Raw genomic sequence first — 22,839 nt, forward strand, 5'->3', positions numbered from 1 at the left:
AACCAGTGAAACAATTAACACTGGTATTCTAATTTTTTAAAGATTAAGAAAATTAAGTTGTATGTATTCCTGATTATATATTTGTAAATGCTTTTTTGGTTGTCAATATGGATAGCCAGATTGTGAATCTTAAAAGGAAGGAATGAGCTCTTAATAATTTTGGAAACAGTGGCTCTCAACTAGGGACTATTTTGTATCTCAGGAGACATTTGGTAGTGTTTGGAGCTAATGCCATTAACCGCCACAATTGGAGGCGGTTAATGGCATCTACTAGGTAGAGGCCAGGGATGATGCTAAACATCCTCTGCACAGGACCAGTGCCTCACAGCAAAGAATTACCCAGTGTAAAATGTCATTGGTATTGCTCTTGAGAAACCCTGCTTTGAACATTTGCTTTATTTTACAGCTGAAAAAATAGAGATAATTATTGTGAAGTCTTCACAGAGAGCTTTACTATGGTTTGGAAGGAACATTGGCGTATGAATTTATTGTATTTATTATATTATAAACCAAGATTTAGGCATTGATTTAAATTAATGTAAATGAATTGAAATGAATTTAAGTTATGTCTCGTTTTTTTTGGCAGATATATGAAGAATCTGGTCACTTTTACAAATGTCATCCCTGAGTGGCACCCACTTAATGCTGCCCATTTTGGTCCATGTAACAATTGCAGCAATAAGTCACAGATAAGAAAAATGATATTGGAAAAGTGAGTTAAAATTGCCTTACTCTTTTTAGAACAAAAATGAAGGTGGATTTAGTGTGTAGAATTGAAAGTAATGACTAACCTACTTTTCAGAAGTTTGAGTTAAATAACATAGTTATTCTGGCCACTAAGTAAACTGTCCCAGACAAAATACCAATGAAGACCTGTCTTGGGGTGATTGTCTGACCCTGCTCTACTGGTGCCTTTCTTTCCTTTACCTTTTTTCTCCCTTTAAGGATATTAATCTTCCAGTTTTTCTCTCCTCTGCCAAGTGCCTGGAGTCACTAGAATTCTGTGATTCCCTTAATCTGATTTCAAGAACTAAGATGACTCAAAGATGAACCACAGGCTCATCTGTCTGAATTCCTATCTTCTCCCAGAACCCAAGCTAATTCTTCATCTTCTTATAAGCTTTCTGCTGCCTTTGAGTGAATGTGTTTTTATTATATTTTGCCAACTTTTCTTTTTGTCCTCGGTGGGACCACTGGTTGGAATTACTACCACCAGAAGCCCCATATTTTAAACTCAGAGGTCAGTTCCATTATAGGCAGTTTGTCTCTCTTTGTTAATATACTCACCACACTTAGACATCCTTTGTAACCTTCATGTTTAGTCACCTCACCTCTGACTCTGCAGTAAAGAAATGTTTGGAGGTATAATTTGGTGTCCTGAAAAACCAGGCACATTAACCTTTTCTTACCTTTTCTGATGCTCTTAGAGGATGTGACAGGAAATCCTTCAGTCTGTACTAAAAATTTGTTTTCATACAACGGATAAATTCTTATCTAACAGTGCCCAGACTCAAGGAAAAAAAAGAGCAGTGCGTCTCCTACCTCCTCTCCTTTAAGCATGCACTTGACACCTTTACGGTAGTATTTACTTGGGCAATTCAGAACATTGTGCTCATTCCACCTTTATACAGTCTTCTTCCACCTTTATATAGTCTTCTTTTATAGTAGTGGAGGACTGGGGCCTTACACCCAACACCTGGGCCCCATCTCTGTATCCTCTCCCTGTCCTCCTTCCTATAGGATTACATTTTTTGTTAAATCAGTACTGTTTATTATTATAAATATACATATATTCCATCTCTATCCAAGCAGTATACATGGTTATGTTTTATTTCTTTTGTAACTTTTAATTTTTCCTGGAATTACTAATTTCTTTGTGTTTTCATTTGCATTATGTATCCATTGTGAATTTTTTCCAAATTCTTCACACACCCATCAATAAATTTTCCAAACAATTGTGTTGCACAGTTTTTGAATCCTCTTCCCCACCCACCCACCCACCTCTTTTTTTCTAGAAACCGTTCTTCTGCCACTTTTTATGCTGCTGCTTCAGTGTTCAAGGTTATACTGATTCTTCTCCGGGCCTAGTGCCTGGGAGTGCTCTTTACGCACTCATTCTGTCACAATCCCAGTTTTTGTATCCGGGCCTTAACCCCACATTCTTCATTTGTCACCTATCAGTATTGAGTCTTTCAAGGGATGTGGGGTATACATATGCTCTTTTCATCATTGTGCCCACTCCATAACACTCATGTCATCACTTCAGTCTGCTAAGTGACCGCTTTCCTGCTTGCTTTTTGCGTTCAGAATACTTGTTTTCTTGTTTGCTTATGTCTCCTTTTCCTTCTTTTGGTTTATTACCCTCCTTTTTTTGGTCATTCACTATCATTTGATAGCATTTGAGTGGAAAAGAAAAGGAGAATCTTTAACCTGAGGTCCATAGTCTTTCGTGGCTGTCTGGGGTTTCAAACTTTTAGATTGAAGTGTTACAGGAGGCTTTTTTTTGTTTAAGCCTTGTCCTTGATGAAAAGGTAGTAAAAGGGCAACAAGATGTGGGTATCTGCCATCCTATACTGGACCGTTGGGTGGTTTGGAGCTTCCTGGTGTATGTGATTTCATCTAACGGCTATATCTGCTCTTTCTCAAGCCCCAGCATTGAAGATAAAATTATACTACTATTTTGTTTGATCTGTTAATTGTTCGCATTGCAACATAAAATTTTTCATTATACAGATATGTTGCTTTATTTAACATTAAAGATTCATGCTCTGATCTGGCAATGAATCTGTTAGGTGTAAGTGTTTCGATGTGAAATGTGTTTAGAGTTCTAATTTATAAGCAGAATTTATAGTTTGGACTTTTACTATATTCAGAAGTAATTGAGCTAGTATGTAAAATTCATTTAAATATTAAATGACAAGGTCTTTATAAAGTCCTCTGTAGTTTTTTTACTTTGAAATTCATATTCTTGATTTGTTGATATCTAATAGAATTTAGAAACAAATTTAATATCGTTTTTAAGGATAACTTAAAAGTAATTAGGTCCATCATGATATTATGCATAATTTAACCTTATAGCATTCTAAAAATTAATAGTATTATAAGTTCCCTGAACACTTTGTCTCAGGTAATCTGCACTTCTAATATGTTCCCATTAGAAAGAGTCCATTGATAAATCAGGTGAATGAGATCTAACAAGTTCACGTCTTCTACTTTAAGTAAATTATTTAGGAATTATATTCAGAGTATGGTGTTGTGGAGCACCAACTTAGAACCCGATTTAATTATACTTCACAAACTCTTAAAATGAACCTCACTACTGCCATGACCACCTCTAGGAGTCTGGTTATACACTATGCTGGATTGTCATTTGAAAAGCTTATTTATGTAAACTTCGTTTTTAACAGTGATTTTTATTTATTTTTTTAATGACTGTAAAGGATAGGAGAGGGTAGGAAGAGAAATTAGATGTTTCTTTTCTGTGTTTATAGACCGTATTAAAGTGTCATGAAAGTTTGGATGGAGTACTTATACATAAAATAATTAAAATTATGTTTCTTAATTTAAGTCTTTATTGTCTTTATTGTGTGGCAAAAAAAATGCTGTATTATTTCTGAGATCCTTGAACTTACTTCTAAAGAATACAGTTGTAAACCTTTGTTGAAGAGTTGAATACTTCTGAAGTATTTTGTTTACAATTAATATGAAACAATTCTAATTAATTATGTCTGATTTTACTCATATTTTTCATTTTTCTGTCAGTCTGAAATATGAATCATTCAGTGATGTAATTAGATCTAAAATTTAAGGAGATTTCAAAATTACATTTGCAGATTTTTTTTTTTACCTAAAGCCTATATTTTTATGGTTCAGAAATACATATATTCACATCGTTAAAATTGCATTTTCTAAAATATGAATTACTACATTGCATTAGTTAGGATAAAAATAAAACACTAGTCCTCTTGGCTATTCACACGAGACTGTGGCTGCTCTTTGTGGGACAGGGACTTGGTGTTTTCCTGCTGTCTGTGGGTAGCAGGGCAGTTAGCACAGTTCTGTGTGCTGCTTTCTCTATTTTCTGTTTTCTCTTTTCCTGAGAGTAGATCCTTATAAGAGGAGTTTAATCTCAAGTTAGGGAGGTGAATACAAATGGATCTTAGCTTGAAATCTCTTGTGACTCTCTTTCAGTTCTGTTAACCTGTCCCATCCAATTTTTTTATGGTTGAGTCAGTACCTAACTTGATCCTCTCAGCTCTGAGCATCATCTTTGACATGACAGGCATTATGGGTAAGCAGCAGCCTGAGAACAATATCTATTGCTAAGGTAGGAGTAAGTTCTACTCTCAGCTGAGTGGCTGGAAATGAGATCAGCTGGAATTATGGGTAGGAGGAACCTGTGACTTTTAAGGGACGCTAGACAGAGTCTAGGGGACCCAGAAAAAAAATGAACTAGAGAAGGAGGAGGGGGCATATGCTTTATTTTATTGAATCCAAGATGCCATCGTTTATAAGTTGCATTTTTTAAAAATATGCCATTAAGAAAGAAATGTTGCCTATTTAACACTTTCCATGTTTAACTCACACAAAGAAGGCAGGAAATTTATGAGTTTGTATAGTCTAGGAATCAACAAGAGAATGTTTTAGTAACTGGCCTCAGAAGATATCTTGAAAAGGTACCATATGAGACCAAGAGAACTAAGTATTAGTACTTATAGTCAGGCAGGTGCCTAAGCCTGCATGTCCAGCTGTGAGAACCTATATCTCTAGTTTCACTGTGGGTCGTTGATTCAAAGGCACACTCTTTACATGTTAACATATTTGAAATGGGAGTACATCTAAGAATTGATGGCATGATAGAGTTTAGTTGGCAGTTTTCTTCGCTAGTGGTATATATTATAATTGGTGGTATCTTAGATCAGTTAAATAGGTATGATAAAAAAAATGGGTTAGCATTATAGACAGTTTTACAGGACTTTTTATTTATAGGTACTTAAATTTTGAAGACTTGATTATTCCTCTAACAGAATGATTGACAAGAGATAACTTACTCATTCCTTGTCACTGAATAATCTGCATTTTGGATATTGAAGTTCATTTCAGCTGAATAAACTTTGATAAGCTAAGTAAGTTTGATAGTTGTTTAAATATTAGGAAAAGAGATATTTTCGACATCTTTCTTAAATCCTGAAAGCTTTGTTTTTTGTTTGTTTGTTTTTTTTTTTTTTTGGTTATTTGAGGGACATCTTTGGGTTATATGTTCTGGTTTGTCACGTTACTGTAATCATAAAGTGTATTTTTGAAATGATGGATGTCTTAAAGTTTCTAGTAAATCAACTAGTATGTTGTATTTTCTTCTCTATATAGGTACAAATCAAAATTCCTAAGTAAAAGTTGTACTTTGATGGACCTGTCTGCTTCCTGAGATAACAGTGAAATAGGCCAAATTATTAGCATGTTGAGGTTTTTTAAATGTTTAATGTCTTAGGTTTGTTACTTTGCTTAACATATTACCTATTATCTATCTAATGAAAGTAATTCATTTGGGCACTAGATGTCCAAGAAAAGTCTAAAAAGGTCTGGATTTTTCCCTGCGATTTTATAGAGTAGTTACGTTACAAAGAGATCTTCTTTAAGCCAAAGCAGCATTGCAGCTTACAGAGCAATTTTTGTTTAATGGTCTGTGTTAGAACCTTATTGCATGATGGCTTCCAACTGTCACTGATACCATTCTGAGAAGGGTTTACTGTTACATACTTTGTAGAGTGAGTTCTCCATTTCTAATTAAGGCACACATCTGGAGGTTCTCAAGAAAAATTAGTGGAGTTAGCCTTGGGAGTATTATGTGTGACTTCCTTGCTTCAGATCATCTTTTGTATAACAGGCACAGGACATTTGTTTGACTTCATTTGCCTTTCTCTCCCACAGAGTATCTCCTGTATTCATGTTGCACTTTGTGGAAGGCTTGCCACGTAATGACTTGCAGCACTATTCATTTCATTTTGAAGGCTGTCTTTATCAAATAACTTCTGTAATTCAGTACCAAGCAAATAATCATTTTATAACGTGGATTTTAGATCCTGATGGTAAGTGTTTAAACCTTTTTCTTGGGGCACCTGGGTGGCTCGGTGGTTGAGTGTCTGCCTTTGGCTTAGGTCATGATCCTGGGGTCCTGAGATCAAGTCCCACATCAGGTTCCCCGCAGGGAGCCTGCTTCTCCCTCTGCCTATGTCTCTGCCCCTCTCTCTCTCTCTCTCTCTCTCTCTCTCTCTCTCTGTCTCATGAATAAATAAATAAAATCTTAAAAAAAAAAAAAAACCTCCTGTCTTGTATAATACATGAAATCTAAACTCCAGATTTTTTTTTAAGGCAAACTTTGCCTTGACACTTGCCCTTGCTTTTTCCTCTGCCCTCCTCGTCTCCTCTGTCACTGGTTTAGAAACACTCCTATCTTTGCTTTGTAGATGTATGGGTATACACATGCATATGCATATTTTTTTTCTAGACAGAGGAGAAGATCACAGACTAGTGTTGGTTTACAGTTTACTTTTTTCCACTTTGTACGTTTGCTTTTATTTTTTTGCTTTTACTCCATGGGTAATATATGTTCAGTATAGAAAAGTGAATGGTGGCAATTTTGATTTGTTTAGATATGTAACCATGTACTTCTTTTAGAAAGAAAGTACATCATACTGAAGGTTTTTAATTGAGAAAGAACAAAAACAAATTTTGCTTAGTTTGCAGTTGTTAGTAATATAAGTAAAAACATCTATTGGGTGCTTGGCTGGCTCACTACGGTAGAACATGTGACTTTTGATCTCAGTGCCACATTGGGCGTGGAGCCTACTTAAAAAGAAAAAAAAATTTTAAAGTGAAGTAAACATCTATATATAAGACTATTAGACATTACAAACTATGTAGTCTTCTGTCACTAAAATAGAATATCTGAAATCCATAATTTGCTATAGTCACGATAAAGCCTTTAAATAAATTTTTCAATAGAAAGTTAAAAGTACAGCTCGTAAGTACAGCTAAGTTTTTCTTTCCACTTATCTAATATGGTTTAATATTGAGTTTATTTTTCTCAAAGTGTTCATTTTGTCTTAAACAAGATCACTAGCCCCATAAAGTGTTATATCAGGCTGTTGGTAAGGGGTCTCTGATATTTTTTGATATTTTTTTCTCTTTTCTATTGTTTAGACACTTTTCATATTTTGTGTCTTCCTCTTAGGGATGTTTTGGGTGAATGACACAATAATGGGTTATAAAGGCACTTTGCAAAGTAAAACTCACTTTAGAAATACTGTCACCTAAAGTTTTACCCTACTTCAGAATTAGGGGGGAAATAATTCTCAATAATGTAAACAAAACTAAAAAAACAACTTATTTTAGTTTTTTGCTGCATTCTAGGGAATCTGAGATCCTCTTCAGGTAGGTTAGATGGTTATATATGGTTTCCATCCATGACAACATGTAAAAATCATGATTACGTTTTAAAAATGTCCTGACTCTCCTATGTGTCATTGGATCAATCTCTGGGGATTAAGTCTGAATGTGAATCAAGTAATTCTAATGTGCATGTGTGGTAGACAACCACTGATGGAAGCAAACAAAAGTCTCAAAGCTTTAATGGGTATAGAATTAAAAATAGGTTCCTGTGATATATCCATAAAATTTAGTGAATAACCATTCTTGGAGGGATTTTTGTGTGTAAAGGAGGGTCCCCTCTTCTCTTGTCATCCATCACTTCATTTTCACTTGACAAATGAGAAAATAGAATCTCTTAAATAATATAAGCAAACACCTAAAAACCTCTAGTTTTTTTCCTAACCAAAAAAAGGAAAAGAAGAATTGAACTAAATTAACAATTGAAGCAAATATTGGTACTTGAGGTTACAGGCTTCATTTATCTTGAAAATTCGTGTAAAAGGAAAAACTTAATCAGTTTTCTGATATTGTCGGGTAAATTGGGTGATAATACTGTGATTTTTTTTTTTAAAGACCTTATTTATTCATGAGAGAGGCAGAGACACAGGCAGAGGGAGAAGCAGGCTCCATGCGGGGAGCCAGATGTGGGACTCGATCCCTCCCTGAGCCAAAGGCAGACATTCAACCGTTGAGCCACCCAGGTGTCCCAGTACGTAACTTTTATTAGCCAAATAAGACTTTAGCCTTTGGCAGAGAAAAATGGTGACGTAAGGATAAGACCATGTTCTCTAATGTTCTCCTTTGCTGGATATTCAGGGATATAGCTGTTAAAGTGGCCAGAAGAAAGTGAACCTAAGCTGGTGAGTTTTGAATGTCTAACCTTATTTACTGAACTTTCCTCATCCCCTAGGAAGTTGGCTTGAATGTGATGACCTAAAAGGCCTACGTTCTGAAAGACGTGAGAAATTTGAAGTTCTTGGTTCAGAGATACATATTGTTATTTGGGAAAGAAAAACATCCCAAATGACAGATAAAGCATCTGCCTACCTTCCACTTAAAAAGAGTAATGATGAGCCTGCTTTCAGTGATGAGAAACCAGCCTCTCCAACATTGTGTTCTGTGGGTGATACTGCTCCTGCTGGGCCGTCCTCAAGAACTCTCCCCACTGATGTGGCAATTGCTCCTAGCAGTCTCTCGCAGGGTGAAGCTGTAGCTTGTGGACATCATTTATTTTCAGGTCCAGAAGATTTGGTTGGCAATGATATTTTGTCTTTGACACTTGAAGAAATACAGATTAACTCTGAACATTTCCTAAATGAACATGTTGCAGAAAATGCAGGAGTCTGCAAAACAAATACTTCGCAATCACAAGAGTCACAAGTGGCTTCTTTATTATCAGCTCCATGTGTTGAAAAGCTTACTCAAGACCAAGTCATGGATTTAAGCTTTCCATCTCAAATTGTAGATGCAAACATGCAGTTGGCACAGATGAATACAAAAGACGTAATTACTAAACCTGTGAATAGTACTCATGCTACTGATCCTCCTATACATGGAATAAAGCCAATAGAAGTTGAGGGTACGGTTGCCCTAGAGGACACTCCATTAAAGCAATTTCTTTCACCCAAAACTGAGAAATTAAAACCAGAACAACCTGTTACAACTCAGGTATCTAATTTGATGAAAAATGAAACTGCAACATTTTCTCAAAGCATGATAATGAAGTCAGTACAGAATCCAACTCTGAAAGAAACTCAGAAGAAACCATTTGTAGGAAGTTGGGTTAAAGGCTTATTAAGCAAGGGTGCTTCTTTTATGCCACCTTGTGTTTCAGCTCATAATAGAAACACTGTAACTGATTTGCAGCCTTCAGTTAAGGGGGCAAGTAATTTTGGTGGCTTTAAAACAAAAGGCGTAAACCAAAAGGCTAACCGGGCTTCTAGGAAAGTTAATAGGTGTGCAAGTAAACCTCCTGCAGTTAGTAACCCTCTATTAAGCCGTCCATCATCTGGTAGCATGACTTCTCATGTATGTGCTGCTAATGTTAATGCTGATTCAGATGTTTTGAAGAAATGTGAAAGTACCTCATACGGAGCTCACCGCAGTCACGATTCTTATATAAAAGAAAATAGTATTTCTTCAGCAAACCATGAAGACTCTGTTGAGGGTCAGATTCATAAACTTCGTCTAAAACTTCTTAAAAAACTTAAGGCAAAAAAGAAGAAATTAGCTGCTCTTATGTCTTCCCCCAAAAAAGGAACACTTCCAAGTGAAAAATTAGAACATGTGTCCCATTGTGGGTCTCAAAACAATTGTGAATCAATAGAAGACTTGTTAAAAGAACTACAGTATCAAATTGATACTGCTGACAATAAATCCGGGTGCACCAGATTTCCATACAGTAGTCAAAGTCATGAAGAAATTTTAGCAGAATTATTGTCTCCTGCAACTGTTGTCTCAACAGAACACTCAGAAAATGGGGAGGCAGACTTTAGATACTTAGAAATGGGAGATGACAACATCCCAGCACCAGTGTCTACTGACTTAAACAATATTCCCCAAAACACACATCTGAGACAGGACCATAATTACTGTAGCCCCACCAAGAAAAATCAGTGTGAAGTTCAGCCAGACTCACTGACAACTAATGTCTGCATTAGGGCATTGAACTTGGAAAGTTCCATGAAGACTGATATTTTTGATGAGTTTTTTTCCACTTCAGCATTAAATTCTTTAGCAAATGACACAGACTTACCTCATTTTGATGAATATCTGTTTGAGAGTTGTTGAGTGCATGTTACCTCTTTTTAGTTTAATATTTATTATTGCTCTTGGGAAAACTTACTATGTTATTAAGTAGTGTTTACACACTGGCCTTGTCATGAACAAAATATAAGCTACTGAAGATTTTACCTTTGGTTCTACTCACAAAGCATGTCATCTGTTTTATAAATTAAAATGATCGAGAATTTGTTTTCCTTGTTTGCCTAATTTTTGTCTTGTGGTAGAATGAGGATTTCAGAATGTTACAAATGAAAAGTAGTATCTAGTTTCTGACAATCTGGTACATAAAATTTCTACATTTTAATTTTGGTTACACTGGTTCAGGAAAAACACTAGTTGTACAAACTTAAGTCCTTGTATATGGCATACAGAATGTGTGACTGGTAATGATTCTGTGATCATATAAGACCCTAAACCTGTTTTCTTGTACCAGTTGAGTACTTTGGAATGTAAACTTACCCCCCATACAACTTTCCTTCTCTACCTGTAAAAGATGGCAGGAAACCTTGTTACTAGAATTTTTAAGTAATGCTACATGGTCAGTAAATGATCTCTAACAGGAAAATAACCTATTTTTCTGATTTTCTTTGATATGCAAAGAGTTGACATTATCATAAATATGTTTCTCGCAGCACATGTATTTCTGCAAGCAACAGTTCAGGGAGGTAATCAGATGATTATGAGACTTGCTATAAGTTGGGTTCTGTTTTATGTGAAACACTAATTCATTTAAACCTCAACATTTTCTCTGAGTGAGATACTTTTATCGCATTTAACATAAACAGAACAAAGCTTAGTAGATTGTAGAGCTGGGATTGAGGAGTGTGGTTACTACAGCGGTTAGAAGTACGTGTTCCACCGGTCAGTTTTCATTCGGGTACTTCACACCCTGCTATAGTGATTTGAGTTCATAGGAGTCGTTACTAAAGTTTTAAGGGTAGCAGTCTTGGAGTAGAGTACTCTGTTAGGGACTCCGCACTTCATGATTGATTTGTCCAATTTATTCTCAATTCTCCCTTCCATTCCCTGTTTTCTGATTACAAAAGTACTGCATGTTTATTATCAGGAGAAACTAGGCAAATAGAAGTATGGAGATTTTGGATCATCCATCTTAACATTTAGTGGTAACTACTTACAAACATTTTCATATTTTTATGCTTATAGACTTTAAAGAAATTATATCGTACCTATTTGTAAGATCTTTTTAATGTTTAATGAGCACTTTTCCATCTTATGGTTTTGACGGCTTTTGGATAGCTACATTATGTTGTATGAATTATTGTTTCACCAGTCTTTAGATTTTGAGGTGATTTGTACCATTTTGCTATTAATTGTGCCACAGCAGTTACTCTTGTTAACTTTTTGTGCAGACCCAGGTCTTATTTTTTAGGAGTGGAATCACTGGGTCAACGGATATGCATTTTAAAGTCTTAGTGATTGCATGACTGACTTTCCTGAACCTTGACCACCAAGTAGTAGCATTGAGGGTGAAAAAAATCTTAGCTGCTTTTATTTACATTTCCATGATTACTGGTGAAGTAACTTTTTCTATAACTTTATTGGCCAGTTGAGTTTCTCTGAAAAATTGCTTGTTCATCCTTGTTATTAATTATTTCTAGATTTCTGCTAAATGCCAAGTGGTATTGTAAACTTCAGAGATCAAGTTAAAAAAATATGTATTCCTGCCTAGTAGAGGAACTTGCCTTCTTTCTAAACAAGGAAATAAATATATAATGTTAAGTGGTCATAGCAGATACAGTTGATTCTTATTTGTGGTGGTTCTGTTCTATAAAGTTTCCATGAGCATTCCATGAACATGAAAGACGAACCCATTATTCCTAGGGGAAATAAAAGGTTCCTGTGAGCTTCTGGTCACAACATTATTGTCAGGTGATCAACACATATCTTTGTATTTTGTGTGCTTCTGTTTAAAGACCTAATGTAGTATACGTTATTGGTTTATTCCCATTGAATACAAAACCAATACAGGCACTATAAGTCATGCCTGAATGAAGCTTATCTAACATGAATTTCTTCTGTAAGGCATGCCACACCTATCTTGTGTTTAGGAATACCAGACAGCACTTTACAGTTGGGGGCCATTTAAACAGTGAAATCACCAACAAAAGGCAAATAAAAGGCAAAAGATGTGCTAGATATACATTAAAATAACATGTATTTACAGTATGAGAGTGGAGTCAAAAAGGTAGGTAGGGTGTTAAGATTTTAGACCTCAACTGGGGAAACACATGTTGGTGACTGTGGGTATCCATAATGACCACAAAAGCATCGTGTGTTGGTTTTTTGTTTTGTTTTTTGTAAAGATTGTTAGAGAACAGGGGTGGTGAGGGGCAGAGTGAGTCTCAAGCAGACTCCATGTTTTGCATAAAGCCCAGCATAGGGCCTCATCTCACAACCCTGAGGTCAGGACCTCAGCCAAAACCCAGAGTCAGAAGTCCAACCTACAGTGCCACCCAGGTGCCCCTGTGTTGATTTTTAGGGTTATAAGTAAATCTTAGCAAGTAGGCAAAATCAAATACAGAATCTGAATAATGAGGTTTGACTCGATAACACCAGTACTAAATACTATGGAGGAAAATGGTGAATGAGAGCATGAGAGAGTCCTTAGACTGAGTGCACTTGGAAAGTTTCTTGGAGATGGGTGTCATTCGAGCAGGGACTTTAAGGAAGTTGGGGAGTTGGAAATGTGACTGTAGGGGGAGGGAATTCCAGGAATAACAAAAGTCCTGAAGAGTGAGGGTCCTTAGCATGATTGAAGACAGGGAAAAGGCCATTATGGTTGAGCAGAGTAAGAAAGGGAAAAAATGAGATTAAGGCTGATGACAGAAGCCAGCTTTTGTATGGTTTTGTGGGCCATAGTGAAGACCTTGTCTATGCATGAGAATAATGGAAGCCATTGAAAGGTTTCAATAAGGGCATAACGAGATCTAGTCTCAGTTCTGAAAGGATCACTGAAGTGTGGACAATGACTACAACCAGTAGGAATAGAAGCAGTAGTCTGTTCACAGCCTCCCCAGAGTTTAGGGTGATAGCTGTGGAGGTGTTTAAAAGCAGCTGGATTACTGTGGCATTTCAAAAGTAGAACCAACAGGATGTGTTGATGGGTTGGATATGGGGCAGAAAGAGAAACCTTAGATTTTGTTGCCTGAGCAGATGGGTCATGCCGTTTACTGAGACAGGACAGACTGGGCAGGAAAAAAAGGAAAGCATTCAATTTTGGATATGTAAGTTTACTATTAGACTTGCACATGGAGACATTTTAATAGGAAGATGGATCTCCAACTCTGACTCAGGAGAAGTGGACACGAGATTCTCAGGAACTATGAATGCATGAGTCGTATTTAATGTCACAATAAAGGATGGGGTCACTTAAGGAGTTAAAATAGCTCTGGGGAACAAGAGGGGCCATGGGAGGAAGACCAGATAAGTGTGGTGTCCAATTAAACATTGGCTTTGGTAGTTGGGAAGTCCTTGGTAACTTGGTGAGGACAGTTCAGTGAAGCTGGGACAAGAAATGTAAGTGGTCCCAAGAGAGAAGGGGTGGTAAGAAAGTGCAGGTAGAGACCTACCATTTTGAAACATTCACCTGGTGCTTGGTGAGGGAATGTGGGATCTAGGTTTTTGTTAATGTTTCTAAGGTGGGGGATGTCATAATATGTGTGTGTGTGGACCCAAAGCTTCCATAGATGTTGTAGATGAGAGGAGGGACAGTTGCAGGAGTAAATTTCCCCAGGGCTGAGCTCCGGGATGTCAGAGGAGGTGTGACCTCCTAGGAACTAGAAGAGTTTATCCATTTTAATACTACAGAAGACAAAGTATATGGATACAGATATTAGGAGATGTGATGATTAGAGATGAGAAAGGTCACATTTTTATTTTCTCAGGGACATAGTAAAATTACCAGCTGAGAGTATGAGGGGAGAAGTTGAAAATTGAGGAGAGGTTAGGATTTTTAGTCTTGAGGGCTAATTGAACAGGGACATAGCAGTAGGCTTGCTAGACAGTGTTGAGAACCCACCAGAGGTTTATGACCATAAATTTAACTGAGATGGGCCAAGATGGTTGTTTATTTTTTCTCCAATTAGAGTAGGTGGGAAGTTGGATTCATCCAAGGTTAGAGGTATTGCCAGGCAAATGGGACAGAGGAGAAAAGGAATTAAGGTTTTATGAAAGGAAAATGATTACAGTGATGGATAAGGAAGGATGTAGGACATAGGACAGATGATGATCATTTAAAAAGTGGTGGCGGATCCCTGGATTGGAGGTGGATTCAAAGAATGCCAGGGTGGGATTAGTGGAGCAAGTAAGCTGGTGAGAAAGTAGTGTGCTTGAAACTGAGTTTTGGGGAACAGTGCAGTTATTGGTGATGCAAGTCCTGAAATAAACAAGGGAAGTGGATGGCCAAGGTTGGGTGAGAAGTCCATGAAAAGTGAGTAGATAAAAGAATCAAGAGGCCAGGGTGGTATATAGATAGTCTTTATGGAAGGCAAATTCATTTAAATGACAGCAGGAGTCCTGGTAGAAAGAAATATGCAGTAAGCCAGGAGCTAAAATCCTCAAGAAAAGACAGAATGGCATGAAAATGGGCAATGACAGCAAAAGGAGCAGTGTGGGTGGTTTAGTCAAATGGTTTGTGCTTCAAAGGCACTGGAGGGTTATAATGAAGATAGGGGAACAGTGGTTGAAAAAGCCATGAGGAGCCAGGAACACAGGACAGCCACCACTTGACAGGGCTGTTGGGGGAGCTGTTTCTTCAGCAGATGTTCAGAGTTCATTAGCATAGGGCAGAGAAGAAAAGCATTTAGGAAGTTGAGGACACAGGAAGGCCTATCAGTGACAGACCATGCATCCCAGAGGACACTGGGGGTGGGTAAAGTGCTGGATAGGAGTGGAAGGTTGGGAGAGATGAGATCTAAAGCTTTAATGTCCCAGGAGGCTTAGAGTTCACAGGGTGACAGATAAACAGAGTGTAGGTTATGATAAGATCTCTCTGGGAGGGGAGATTGGGAGGACCATGAGTTCTAATTGCAGCATCCCTCTTGAGGGGGGTTTTTTGAAGAGGGAGACTGGGAGAAAGGTATGTGAAGGAGTATGAAGAGCTCTGTGGGCCTCCCTCCCAACCTTTGGTGGTTGAATTGGAGTCTTAATAATTCATATCTGTTCTTTAAATATAATGGGTTTAAACTTTTCTCTGCTGTGTGGCAATTTTGGTTTCTAGTTGACCCCATTTTTAATGGTTTAACAAATTTTACATTATTTTATAATCCTTTGCTTTTGGTGTTATGTTTTAGGAAGGTCATTTCCACCCCCAAAATATATAAATATATACATATATCTTCCTTTTTAAAGATTTATTTATTTATTTATTCATGATAGATATAGAGAGAGAAAGAGAGAGGCAGAGACACAGGAGGAGGGAGAAGCAGGCTCCATGCAGGGAGCCCGATACGGGACTCGATCCTGGGACTCCAGAATCGCGCCCGGGGCCAAAGGCAGACACCAAGCTGCTGAGCCACCCAGGGATTCCCCCTATACATATATCTTCTGATGAAACTAGGTTTCTTTTCTTTTTTTGGTCATGAATCTTTCATTCTTTTCGAATGTATTGTGGTGTGTTACACTGAGGTTTCTTTTTCTCCCCTGACAGTAGATTTGTTTGAACACCATTTACTGAATCAACCTTACTGTTCTTTAACCATACAAAATAAACCATTCACCTTTCCTATTAAATTTAACAAATGTTTAATTCCTGTAGTAAGTGGAGGTTATGTGGGAAAAAAATTTGGTGCTTAGTTACAGAATGCCAATTAAAGAGTATAAATCCCAGATTTCCAGAAGAAAATAGACTGGGAGGAAAGTCTAAATTTTAGCTGTTTTTCCTTTGAGTTAACATTGTCACAATAACAATCCACAAATCAGAAACACTGTATGAAAAGTAGAAGATATGATTTAAAGGAGTTTGGTTCTATTTTTGTTTGCTTCCAGTTGTACTGGGATATATAACTGACATACATCACTGCATACAGACGGCATAATGGTTTGACTTACATATATGGTGAAATGATTGCAACAAATTCAGTTTCAGTTAGCAATAATCACGCCTTGGATGAACCTCATTGGCTACGATACTGCCACTCTGCAAAGCTGCAACAAGTTCAGTTAACTTAGAGTTTTGCTGAGCACCACAAATGCAAGCAACACAAAATGAACTGACTTCTCTAAAAACAGAGGCTGGGGGCCAGAAAACATAAATCAATATGTGTTATGGCAGAAGAGGAAGAGGAGGAAAGATGGGATCCATCTGGTAGATTAGAGAAAGCATCCCAAAGAAGTCACGTTAAACTAGTGACTTCATTCTGAGCAGTTTGCAGAGGCAATTCCTCCTGTGGGTACCTGCAAAGAACCACTCATAGTATAGTTGATTGGCTTTGAAACAGGCCTCCTCACCGAGCTTATTCTGTGACTATCTTCCTGACTCTCCTGCTTTTGAGCACCAGGAGCTCTGTACCCCTTTTCCCCCAACCAGTGTTCCCTCAGGAAGCTACAGAAGAGGCAAGGGGGGCTGAATGGCACATGAGGATGCTTCTATTTAGAGCAGATCCATGAGAAGGGGCTTATCAATGTCTGCAACATAGCACAAGTGCTAAAGTGACAATACATCTAGTACTGGAGAAGTTTAAAATACAGTAATCAGGAGTTTACAACCACAGAAGCAAGAGGTCATCAAGAGAAAAGGAGCTCCTATGAAATACTTCAGATCTCAAAATGAAAATTCATTTTCTATTTGGTTATTGCAGGTACTTAATAGCTTGGTAAAGCACCCTTCTTGCCAGCCTTGTCTTTATGATAGCCTTTCTCTTGGGCTTGGGGACAGAGATGATCTAAATATGCTGAGGAGGTTCAAGTGTTTCTACAATACACTAGATATTTCATGCTCTCCCAGGCCTAAGGCAATGTAAACCAGGTCAATTCAGCAGGGTGGCAAAACATTTACAGTTGTAAACTGATGTCCCTGGCTATGCAAAGAACCTCTGTGCTTGGTAATTAGTGGAGAAATTCTATATTTCAAACTTTAGTCCTTTGTTGAGTCCTATCCAGTGTAGATTTTCACCTATGTAGTATTTATTAGGAGTGAATTCCAATGATCAGACTACCCTATAATCTTGTACACGTGAATATGTTGCTCTGTTAAATAAACTACCATTATGCTCACATATCCATATGGTTATCTAGAAGGGTCTACTTCTCAGTTTATTACTAAGGTAGTTGAAAATCTCCTTAAAGTGTGTATTTGATTTACTTTGTCACTTTATCTTTGGGAATAACTAGTTTGAGTCCTCTTTGACAGACAATAATTTGTTTTTACTAAAAAAAAAAAAAAAAAAGGCAGTGAAAAGTGGCTCAATTCCTAGAACGGGGTAATGAAATATGGCAGTTTTCTGGGTGCCGTTAAGTAAGTTGCAAGGAAAGAAATACAAATTAGAAACTGTTGCTGCTGTAAATCCCTACAGAAGTGACCCTGAATGGATCAATATAGTAAAGCCCTTTGCATCCTGTCATTCCAGATTACAACAATGAGATATTAAGTGTTAAAATTCCAAAGCAGCTTTTGTTGTCTCAAGTCGCTTATTATTAATTTTACATATCTATCTATTTAACTGTTCAGTAAAAAGAAAAAATTTGTTTTTTTTTGTGGCTTGTCAATAGTATTAGACTGTTCTAGTTCTTTGTATTACCTTAAAATCTTCAGGTTAGTAATTTTCCATACCAAACACTCTGGATTTGACATACTTTACCAGTAACTGGTAAAGTACTGGTAAAGTACCTTGACCAGTAACTAGAATACAAATCGAATAAATACAATACAAAGCCTGGCCTTCAAAATCGAGGGGCCAGAAATCTCTTTCAGACGCTGTGACACTCTTGGACACTGTAAATAAACTTTCTTCTGCAAATATTCTGGGGGGGGAGGATCCTTAGTTTCCCATTCAGATTTCCACAGGGCTCCATGGACCCCTAAAGTAGTCTCTTAGGAAGTTTACCTTAAGTAAATGAAATTTAACTTAAAATGAAGTGAAACTTAAAAAAAAAATGAAGGTTGAGTCTAGGACTATATTTTAGATGAACTCCAAGGTGAAGAATCAGCCACAAGTAAGGTAAGCTAAAAGTATGGGCAATTGATAATTTCTCTAATTTCAAGACTGCTTTAAGACCCCTCCAAATTCGCAGTATCGAGCAACACCACTATCCCCATTTCCTGGGGGTACCCAGGCTCTAAATGTAGGCACCCTTCCTACTTCCTTCCTGTTTCAGTCCCTAAAACTTACCCAATCTTCCATGGAATTATGTCCTTCTTTTCTAGGAGGATGATATTTCCTTTGAAATATAACTGCCTCTTATCTGTTCTCTGATCTCTTATTTCTCCTATTCTGTTGCCAGACCAACCATCTAAAATAAATTTCTTTATGTCCTAAAACAGAAACCTTGAACGATTACTCCCTTGCTATATAGGGTAAAGTCTATCCTCATCCCTTGGTCTTCAGGGCCCTTCCACAAGCTAAGAACATTTTCAGTGCACTCTATTTAAGTACATTTGTTCTATATTCTGGTTATGCTCATCTACCCACCCCCATCTTGCCTCCAAATTTTGCCAGCTTTAAATAGCCCTCCCCTGCCTTCTGGCCTGTCCAGATCTTTCCAGGTTCTTTCAGATCCTCCGTGAAGACACAATCCAGCCTATGTTGACTTCTTCCTTTACTACCTGGAAACATTGTGTGGCCCTTGTACTGACACTTCATCATATGCATTTTTATCTGACTGTCCATCTGTTAATCACAGACTCCGAGAAGACAGAGAATGTTTCTGTCCTGAGCATGTGCTATGTTACAGGCCTGTGCTATATGAGCAAACAATGTAATTAAGACGTAGTCACTACACTCCAGGGGTTTGTATGCTAGTAGTGTAGGTGACAAGTAACTCCCTGGTTTCAGGGTCTTGTAATGGATAAATAGAGAAGGGGCACCTACATCAGAGGCAGCATCAGGGGAGGCTTCCCTGAGAAGCTAACTCCTCAGCAGATGTTACCAGGTAAGTACAGAGGAGGTGGGCAAAGGTAAAGACATCTGGGGGTACAAGGCAGCATGGGCCATTAAAGCTCCTGGTAAATGTATATAACTGACTAGAAGGTTTCAAGCAGGAACATGGTAGGGGAAAGGCCTCGTGTGCTAAGCTTAAGAAAATTTGAACTGCATCTTAAGGAAATAGTTTGGAACCTAAAGTGGTCATTAATAACAGAAAATGGTCTCTTCCCTCAAGGAGCTTACAACCTAGTATAAATACGCTCAGCTTAAAGTGGAAAGTTGTGCTTCCTAAGTCCCCATAATTTAAGTACTAGAGATATTATGCCTTCTTCATCTTGAAATGTTAGACTAGATTTGAGCAGTTTATAAATGATCTTATGACCTAATTTTTTTCTCATTTTCATGTTTCCACTGTAAGCTATCCTTAAGTAGGAGTGGAAAGTTTAGAATTTTCAGCATCAGAGAAGCCCCTAAGAATATTTTCCTGGGCTACCCTTTACTCTAAAATTCTACAACTGCTACACTGTGTCTCCTTTTTTTTTTTTTTTTTTTTTTTTTAGGGCTCCTAACTAGGCAACAGAGGATATTTTATTATCAACAATTATTTGATGAATATTTACCAGCCAGCATTTGCCAAGGCATTCCCTAAAGGGCAGCAGAGTGAGGCAGTTTCACTATTCCCTCCTCCAGGTCTCTAAATTCCATCCATGAAAAGTACATCCCAGAGACAGAGCACGCACCCCCTAACCTCAATCTTGGCAGAAATGAATTCTATCATCACGTTATCATGTTATATCACGTGATTCTCTCTCTTTATAGAAAGTCTCATGTGAACCATCTGCTTGAAAAATATCTGTGTCTTCTGTGAGACTAGAGTTGAAACTACATTCAAAAACCCCTTTAACAGGAACCCATACGAACAATTTCTAACCGAGTTTAATTTCAGGGAAAGTTCTGTCAGCGAGGCTAAAGCAAAGATTAACACCTTCGCCTGGGTTCCAGCCCATTGCCCAGAAGCCATAACAGAGCTGTACTCAGCGGACGGCTGCATAGGGTGATTTTGCCTTCCACGTTCTCATCGATCCTTTTGGTAGTACATAAGGCAACATCGAGGGACACTGACTTTCTGATGGCATCAGATTTTCCGGGAAGAAACCAGGGGCACTTATTCACTCACTTGTCAAGGGGCAATTTCTTCCCCTTCCATTACAATTAGTGCTGATGAAGCACGAGCTTCGGGCAGGTCTGCCTCCTCGAGGTGTGCGCGTTCCCGTGGCACACGGTGGAGCCGAGGTGGAGCCGAGGTCCCGGCCCCCGCCGCCGCCGCCGGCCCGGAAGCGGGGTCGCTCTTCGATCCACTCCCGCTGAGCAACAAATGCCGAGAGGACGCGGTCGGCACCGACGGAGGCGTTGTACTCCCATGAAAAATCTCACAGTTGCTCTTTTAAAACGAATCCGTCTCAGGAAAATGAGGCCGCCGTCCCTGGGTGGGCTCGAACCACCAACCTTTCGGTTAACAGCCGAACGCGCTAACCGATTGCGCCACAGAGACCCGGCTGCTCGCCCTGCCGCGCGGCGTACACAGATTTCTGCGGCCGCCCGGGGCGCCGCGCGCAGGCTCTGCGGAGGAGCGCGCGGGGGCGCGCGCGGGCGCGGGCGCGGGGCCGGCGGCGGGAGGGGCCCAGCGCCTTGACGGGGCCCGCGGGGGTCAGGCCGAGTCCGCGGGCGCGCGGGGCGCCGGGGCCGTGTCGGGGGACGCTGGGGCGCGAGCCGGTCGCCTCCCCGCGCCGGGCCTTGGGGCGCGGAGGGGGCGCACCGCCGCGCGTCGGCCCCCGGCGGGCAGCCCCGGCCCCCCCGGCCCCCCGGAGGCGGTCGGGTCGGGCCTGGGAGGACGAGCCAAGTGCCGGGCGGGTCGGGGGTGGGGCTCGGAGCGCGCGCCAGGGCCCAGACTGGGGGGTTGTTTCTCAGCGTCCGCGTGGCCCCGCCCACAACCCCGCGCTGCCAAATTTTAATTCCACAGACGTGCCGTGTACCAGAACTTGCCGAACGTTTACTTGTGCCTGCCTGGCCCTTGAAGAGAGAGGTGAGATTCTTCCCCCTCCTAAGAAGCCCGCCCTGCCCGCCCGGAGGGAATGTGGCCTCCGTGGGTAACGCAGGGCTCAGGGGGCCTCAGAGGGCTTCGTGCCCTGGAGTTCGAACTGGCCGCGGAAGGCGGCCCCCGCCCTGACTTGTGAATTGAGCCCCCTGGAATCCGGGGTGCGGGGAGCCGCAGTACTCCAGCAGGAGGCGGCAGGGCCCAGCAGCTGCCAGTCCCCACGGGCCACCCCGGGTCACCCCACCGGGTCAGCACCGGGGGCCGGGGCCGGAAGGCTCTTCCCGGCTTCACTTGTTCTCCTGGACAGCCCCGTCGCCCTGCTGCTCCTCCTCGCCCTGCAGGATGGGACACTCGCTCTAGCTGTCCGCGTGGGAGACCGCGTCCTTGTGTTCCGTGTGTCGTCGGATGTGACCCCAGGCCCAGCCCTCCTCCTACTTCTTCCTCTTACCCCCTATTTAAAAGCGCGCAGTTCCCTGTCATTAAGGACCTCTGAACTGCTGTGCAGCCATCGCCACCCTCCATCTGCAGAACCCGGTCACCTTCCACAAGGAGGCTCCGTACCCACCAAACACTAAGCCCATGGTCCCCTCTTCCCCCAGACCCTTCTGCTTCCTGCCAGGATTCCACGGGAGTGGAATCAGATGGCGTTTGTCCTTTTGTGACTGGCTTATTTCACTCAGCGTGATGTCTTTGGAGCTCATCCGTGTTGTAGCACGTGTCAGAATCTCATTCTTTTCTCAAAGATTTTATTTATTTATTTATTGAGACACAGAGAGTCAGAGACACAAGCAGAGGGAGAAACAGGCTCCACGCAGTGAGCCCGACGTGGGACTCGATCCTAGGTCTCCAGGGTCACGCCCTGGACCGAAGGTGGCGCTAAACCGCTGCGCCCCCCGGGCTGCCCAGAATCGCATTCTTTTCTGAGGGTGAATCGTCTTCCATTGTATGACTACCCCACATTTTCTTTACCCATTCATGTGTCAGTGGACACTTGGGTGGCTTCCACATTTCGGTTGTTGTAAATAATGCCGCAGTGATCACGGATGTGCAAATAAATATCTCTTTGAGACCTTACCCTCAGTTCTTTTGAGTGTATCCCCAGAAGTATAACTAAGATAATCCTGTTTTAACATTTTTTGAGGAGCCATCATACCTTTTTCCACAACAACTGCCCCATTTTACACTCACACTAGCAAGGGTTTCTATTTCTCCACATCCTCACCAACCTTCCTTCCTTTTTTTGTTTTTTAATATTCTCAAGGGGTGTGAAGTGGTATCTCCTTGTGGTTTTGATTTGCAGTTCCGGAATAATTGAACGGCTTTTCTGGACCCTTCTTTCGAATCTGGGTTCCATGACCAATGTTTTACTTGTTTCCTCCCAGTGAGAGCTAGCTCTGCTTCATGGAGGAGGACAGCTGAGTATCACCAAAA

The 22,839-nt window shown here is 40.0% G+C and overlaps 1 protein-coding gene, 1 non-coding gene and 1 pseudogene across 8 annotated transcripts in view; 1 reads left to right on the forward strand and 2 right to left on the reverse strand.

Moving 5' to 3' along the window:
* Positions 1-10,401, forward strand: part of USPL1 (ubiquitin specific peptidase like 1) — a 32,932-nt gene extending 22,531 nt beyond the window's left edge. For all 7 annotated transcript variants that reach the window (XM_025996740.2, XM_025996742.2, XM_025996743.2 and 4 more), the window contains 3 exons: positions 587-712; positions 5,929-6,086; positions 8,339-10,401. In XM_025996740.2, coding sequence (XP_025852525.1) covers positions 587-712; positions 5,929-6,086; positions 8,339-10,218 — 2,164 coding nt within the window. In that variant the 3' untranslated portion in view covers positions 10,219-10,401. The remainder of the gene's footprint in view (positions 1-586; positions 713-5,928; positions 6,087-8,338) is intronic.
* A 5,847-nt stretch (positions 10,402-16,248) lies between these two features.
* Positions 16,249-16,379, reverse strand: LOC140594083 (U4 spliceosomal RNA; annotated as a pseudogene).
* Positions 16,380-20,791: 4,412 nt separating this feature from the next.
* TRNAN-GUU (transfer RNA asparagine (anticodon GUU)) lies at positions 20,792-20,865 on the reverse strand. Its single transcript has one exon. It is a non-coding gene; the product is annotated as a tRNA-Asn (tRNA).
* Positions 20,866-22,839: the final 1,974 nt, after the last annotated feature.

Source organism: Vulpes vulpes, chromosome 9, assembly GCF_048418805.1.
Source record: "Vulpes vulpes isolate BD-2025 chromosome 9, VulVul3, whole genome shotgun sequence".
Classification (NCBI taxonomy): domain Eukaryota; kingdom Metazoa; phylum Chordata; class Mammalia; order Carnivora; family Canidae; genus Vulpes; species Vulpes vulpes.